Source organism: Phaethon lepturus, unplaced genomic scaffold (genome assembly GCF_000687285.1).
Source record: "Phaethon lepturus isolate BGI_N335 unplaced genomic scaffold, ASM68728v1 scaffold13634, whole genome shotgun sequence".
NCBI lineage: Eukaryota > Metazoa > Chordata > Aves > Phaethontiformes > Phaethontidae > Phaethon > Phaethon lepturus.
Window position 1 is genome coordinate 119,593 of NW_010534082.1, and position 6,415 is coordinate 126,007.

The 6,415-nt window shown below is 41.5% G+C and overlaps 1 protein-coding gene across 1 annotated transcript in view; it reads left to right on the plus strand.

Annotated features, from left to right (window-relative positions):
- The window catches only part of LOC104619517 (vacuolar protein sorting-associated protein 13B-like), a 118,407-nt gene extending 111,992 nt beyond the window's left edge, over window positions 1-6,415 (plus strand). Inside the window, 2 exon segments of the mRNA XM_010285413.1 lie at window positions 12-261; window positions 6,097-6,415. Coding sequence (XP_010283715.1) covers window positions 12-261; window positions 6,097-6,342 — 496 coding nt within the window. The 3' untranslated portion in view covers window positions 6,343-6,415.

The following is a 6,415-nucleotide window of genomic DNA, read 5'->3' on the forward strand; positions in this document are numbered from 1 at the left end:
CGATAATGCAGGAAAATGCTGCAATCTCTAGGAAGGCCGGAGGTCCATATGGCCTTAGATGTCATGATTGTGAGTGGATCAGGCCAACAGCATGAAGGCTGCTTGCTGCTTACCTCGGAGGTGCTCTTTGTGGTCAGCATCAGTGAAGACACGCAGCAGCAGGCATTTCCCGTGACTGAAATCGATTGTCTGGAAGATGATCAGCAAAAAGATGTGCTGAAGGTGCAGCTAAAACAACAGAGAGTGCCTTCTGATTTGGAGGTAAAGACTTGAGTACGATTTTCATTCAAAGATAAAGTTACAATGATAATCTTTTGGCAAGAGACACACTCACCGTTGGGGCGGGAGGCCAGAGGTCTAAGTGCCAAACCAGGGGACCTGCTGCTTTCACGCACCTCGCAGTTGACCGTTTTGCACTTTGGATGAAAGGGGACGCATCTCCTCCCTCCTGTCCTCTTATCGATCATGACATTTCATATCTGTGACAGCAATTTTCTGAGGGAAAAAGTAGAGGAAGTCTGGGTTCTTGGTAAGCACACCTCTTTTCTGAAGAGGTTCCCATGACTACGTGTGAGTGAGGTGTTTATTGTTTGGCAAGTCAGCATTGCTGCCTGTGCCTACAAAGTCACAGCAAGAACAGTTGCTTTTCTTCTGCTGTGAATTTTGTTGTGACAATTCAGTGGTGCTGATGCATGCTCCTTTCAGCATGTTTCTTATCTGGCTACTTCCAATGCAGTGGTCTTACTTGGCTGCTAGCGTATTTACTTCCTCAGATCTTCCCTCTTCTGCTGACTTTAAAATGGATCAGTTGTTTTGCCAAGATTGGATGCACCAAGTGTTTGCCAGTAGGAGCATAAATCCTTCATCTTCATATTGAAAGATCTCTGAGTCGTCTGAATACTGAGGTTTTGGATGAATTATCTTCTTTTAATGGTAGAAGAATGTTATATTTTTACACTTTCGGGAAACAATGTTTATTGTATTAAATTCTCAAGTGAAATCATATGAGAGAGCGTTTAAAAGACAAACACGCATGTCCCTGATGTTGTTTTTATAAAAGTGTGTCAGGTAGTTCATAGACTGCTATACCAGAAATTTCTCTTTCAAATATATGAAATGAACGTATGTAAAACCCCATGAAGTATGAGGTGTGCCAAAAAGTAGGGGAGGCTTCAGCACCTTCAGTAAAATCCTAACTTTGCTGAAGTCACTGAAGAATTTTGCCATCGATTCCTGCACAGCAAGGACTTCATCTGTGTCATGACAGCACTTGGATTTTTTTGTGAAAGCTTTTTTTAGTGCTGAATTCTGTATTTACATTCATTGTCTTTCCACTAACCTCAGTCTCACAGAGTGCTGTTGACTGAAGTTGCCTTCTTTCACCACAAAGCTACATGAGGCATTACTTAAATTTTGATGCAAGTGGGCAAAGCTCAGCTTTTTTATCCCTGAGTGCTGTGTGGTTGCTGGAGGCATTCGTCAGACTGAATCCAGACTATCCTGCTCAGTCCAGAGCTACTGTACTGGAGGGAAGAGGAAGATAATTTATTCTCCGTAAGGCATTTGATGCACTCAACCTATCCTAACCTAACGTTAGCACCAGCCCAGATCTTTTTTTATCAGGCTGTAGTGTGATGGCTCTTGTCTTTGTATCTGGCTATCCAAGAGGTGAGGAGTAGGCTGCTGCTCTGGGGCAAGAGCTGCTTGCCCAAAGGTTGCTGCAAGAGGGTGATGAGGTAGAGGGGCTACCTGCCTGGAAGGAGGGAAGGCGAGGGACAGAGCACCTAATTCTAGTCCCCACAGCTGCTGCAGCTAGGAACATATAGGACTTCTGGGCAAGTGGGTCCTGTTCACCGCAACCCTACATGGCATGCGGGGAGTCCAACATTCCCACATGCTAGTATGTGCAGTAAATGTGAAGTGTGAAAATACCTACCTGCTTTGTAGGTACTGGACCAAATACATGTTTTTTTCTGAAGTTCTGGATAGAAATATGGGAGTCCTACTCCAGTTGGGTAGCAATGCCAGCAGCTGTAAGCCTTGAGCCATCCAGCCTCAGTACACAATCTCTTTCGCTGATCCAAGCTCTTGAGAATGCAGTGCAAATCTATGGCATGATAAAGCAGCAAAGCCCCTGGTGGAGCAAAGTCAGCAAAAGCTGAGTGATGCTGTGCAAAACAGACCTGGCAAAATATTCCTTCCAAATGCAGAATTCGGAAATTTGCGTGAAAATTTAAAATGTGCTATAAGGAGGAACAGTTGAAAATAAGGCAGACAAGAATAAGAAAGTTTAATTTTTTTTAACGCTAAGGCAGCTAGCACAATAAAAGATTCCAAAAGCTTCATAAAGTTTTAGTAAATACCTAGAGTTAAGTAATATTCTTTTGTAGTTAATGTTTATTACAGTTTTTTGCCTTAGCGGATTGGGAAACTTCATACTTAGTAGTTTCCATTCTGCAGCTGAGCTTGTCACGTCTGTGGTGCTTGGGGTGTTGTGTACAGCGCTGGTGCTGGTGGGCACCAGGGCCTCCCCTTCAGGTCCCCGGCAAGAGCTTCTAAAGGAATTAGGAAAAGGAACCTTAGGAGTAGCAAGCTGTGATTTGCAGGTCAGCAGCCTCAGGGCTGCAGACCTACACCTAAATAGACATGACTCCTAAATATTAATAGTAGGCCATCTTGTTGCACTGGAGATGTCCTCAGCTGAAGTCCAGACACATCTGTATATGATAACATTAGTAAAGATGGCTGGAACTTTTAGGTGGAAAATGCCCAGTCAAGTCAACCAAAATATTACAGTGAGTTTAGCAAAATAGAGGTAATGTTACCAAATGTCTATTTTTCTGATTAATTTAGTCAAAGATCCAAGAAATAATACAACAAATTGCCACATTTCATTTCAACATTATCAAAATCCACTTTTTCGTCTTACTGCTCACAAAAATAATTGCCAAAAGTTTTGTTTCAGCTCTGCCCAAAACAGTTTCTGCTCTTCCCTCTACTCAGCTTCTTGGAACCATTATGAAACAGAACATGAGTTATTCTACAGCTGTAATCACCAGAGATGTTATAGAGCATATTTTGACTCCTTCAGCAATAGGTTTGCCTGATGGCTTGTTCGCCTCCACAATATATAACTTAATCCATCTGGCTAGGAATAGCCTGGATGGATTCTTGAAAACTCTGGCACTGACAACATTGTTATTGAAAGGGAAGTATTAATTGTACTTGGATTATCTTCCAAAGTAATTGAGACACTGCTTGCTTCCAGACAGACATCAAACTCAAAAGGCCTGCTCTTCCAGCTGCTCTTGGTATAGCTCATAACATCAAGAAGACACCAAAAAACTGAAGGCCCTGGAATTTCAGATATTCTAGAATTTCTTTGTGATGATCTGCAACAGGGTTTTCATGATCATGCTACATGTTATCGTCTCTGGAGCTGAAAACCAGTCTCTGGATTTTTCAAAGCAGTGAAAAAACCCCTAAAGAACCGGACCTCCTTAGTCAGTGTGCACAAAGCAGCCCATCAGTGCTATGTATGCATCTAGAGTGCACAACAAAGGTGCTGTAGCTACTGTAGAGTTAGAATTGCTGAAGACTTGTTCTTTATAAGCTGTAATGGGAGGAATTTTAGAAAAATCCTGGAGTTCTTAACCCAAAAGTATGGCCTTCTAGCATGAAAGGACATGATATTTTTAAGATTCCTCTAGCAGGTGCATTAGGCAACCCTGTACTAAGTTTTGATTCATTGAAAACATTATAGTTGTTCAAAGTAGCAGGCTAAGGCACTTACTGACAATGTTAGGTCCCATTTAGGAAAAAAATGTAGTTTAACAGCAATTCCAATTTTCTATTGTTGTCTTGACAATATAAGCTAAACTGAAACTGGCTGGAGAAGCAGACAGTTGCAGATGAAGTCATCTGGAAGCAAGTAGGGTCCCACTTACTTTGGAAGACCATCCAAGTGAGTTAATATTTCCTCCTCAATAATTATGCTGGATCTGTGGGATATAGCCTGGGGCTGAATGAAGAATGGGTTCACAAGAGTAGGTGAGCGGGATGCCAGCACCCTTTCCCTCTCCTTTGATCCCTTGGGTCTGTTGGTCAGTGTAGAAGCAGAACTATAACCCAGCTTCCCCTGGGCTTACATCCCTAGAAGTAGGAATCAGGAAGAAACGTGGAGCCACCTACATGCAAGATTCACCCTGTAACTTACAATCTAGTTTACACAGGTGCCCCTTTAGTGTATTTCTCTCCTTTCAACCAGTAAAGCAGACTGACTGCTGAGAGACTTTTTCTGTGCCACCAGACTGACAATGTGGTTCAGACACCATTCTCCACCGTTAGCCATGAGTCTGCTGCAGCAGTCTGCCTTCTGATTTTTCCCTCCCTCCAAGGTCATTCATGGAAACCACACTCTCCTCTGCCCATTTCATCATTTCCGCTGTTTCTAGGCATAGGCTCCAACCTTGAGCTTCTGACTTTGCTCATGAGCCTGCTTCCTTTAGCATTTTTGTGGTGATGATTGAAAACAGCAGCGTTTCTACTTGCTGAGCAGCAAATCCATCTCCAAAGGCATAGTAAAAAAAACAGAGGGGACTGTTTTGATTTGGATGTGACATCTGCCACTATCTATCAATCATATTAATTCTTTCTTCAAATAAGCAATGGTTTGTTTAAAATGAGCCTTGCCGTCCAGAGATGTGACAAGATACTGTTCGTGGATGTTAAATTGAATTCAATGGCACTTTTGAAAGTATCATCACATCTAGTGAGGCATGTGTAAAACTCCCTGAAAGACAGTCAGAAGACAGCAGCTTTGAATCCTTAGCATGACATCCAACAAAGACACTTTAAAGCCTACAAAAATGAAACTAGTCAGCAGCTCTCCACGTGTAAATAAGGAAGCATCAAAGCCTCACCCCTAGGATAGCTTCTGCCTTTTTCTTCATTGTCATATTTTGGAAATACCTTCTATTCTGAATGACTTTGCTAGTGATACCACTGTAGCATCCACGGTGGTATTTCTGAAATAATAGATTTTTTTGAAACCATGCAACTAGCTTGATGCCTGCTGGCATGCTTTCCCTTCTCAAGCTAGTCATAGTCATCTTCAATTTCTTCTTCAAAAAGAGGGCACAGAAGATTGATCTTCCAAAGCCAAGTTTGCCCATGGCTTTTCATCTAATACTTTATCTGGTTGGAACCGTATGGTAGATGCCACCTTTCTGTTGACAGTATTTGTTTTACTGTATTTTTTTTTCCACTACAGGTAGGTTACTTGCATCCCTCTTGCTAGAGCCTTGAACCTCTACATACTTCAGCCTGCAAAAAGGGATTTCTTCAGAGGAGTCCTTCCAACTCACGGTGTTGGAAAATGCAATTTGCATAAACACCTTAATTTCTTCTTCAGAAATGACACACCCAAACCATCTTTAGTAAAACCCTTTTGTTTAAAAAAATGTAATTGTGTGGGTCCTCAGACCCAGAACGGCTTTTCTGCTTACCAGAAGCAGATGGATATATCCTGTCATAGAACATTCACCCGGAAGGTAGCTTTTGGTCTTTTATTTTAAATCAAGTAAGTTAAAGACTTAAACTTAACTGCCCAGATATAGCTATGGGCTAGACTTAGACTTATCTGCCCAGATATAGCTATGGGCTGTCTTTAATTATACTTCCTAAGAAAATGATTTTGCTAGTTAGAATTGCTATCTGATAAGCACTGCCAGGAGCTACTGACATTTTTCTAAAAGGGGACAGATGCTTTTCTTGTGCACAAAGAGCTGATCTGTTGTCAAGATCTACTCTTGACCAAGATGTCCATTCCTGAAGTTCTCTAAAGATACTGCTTAAATTTTCTATGGCAGAGTTAGAGCTTCTCAGAAGTGTGCAAAACAGTGGAGAGGACTAATCCACCAAGCACTGAACTATGGGAGAATGCTGTTGATTAAAACATCCATTAAACTATTGTAAGAAAGATCCCAGGGAGGAAGATTTTTAACTATAGGAAGTAATGTGGAAGTTATTGTCCTTACTACGTAAGTTCAGTGACTGTCAATTACTGGGTAACTGTTTTATCTTATCTGATTTCAGGCAGATGGAGCTAGAGAGAGACTATCAGAACAACAATACAACCGCCTTGTGGAGTACATCACAAAGACATCTTATCACCTGGCTCCCAGCGCCACAACAGTGCCAGCTTTGCAAACTGTGGCTACCGAACACCTTCCAGTTATAATGAAAATGTATCAATATGTAGTTGATCCAAATTTTGCCCAAGTATTCATTAGCAAATTCACCATGGTGAAAAATAAAGCCTTGAGGAAAGGATTTAATTAATGATTATTTGTGGTGAGTATAGTAATACCTGACTGTTTTGAAAGCAATATTTTCTCTGTAGTAACCTACATCA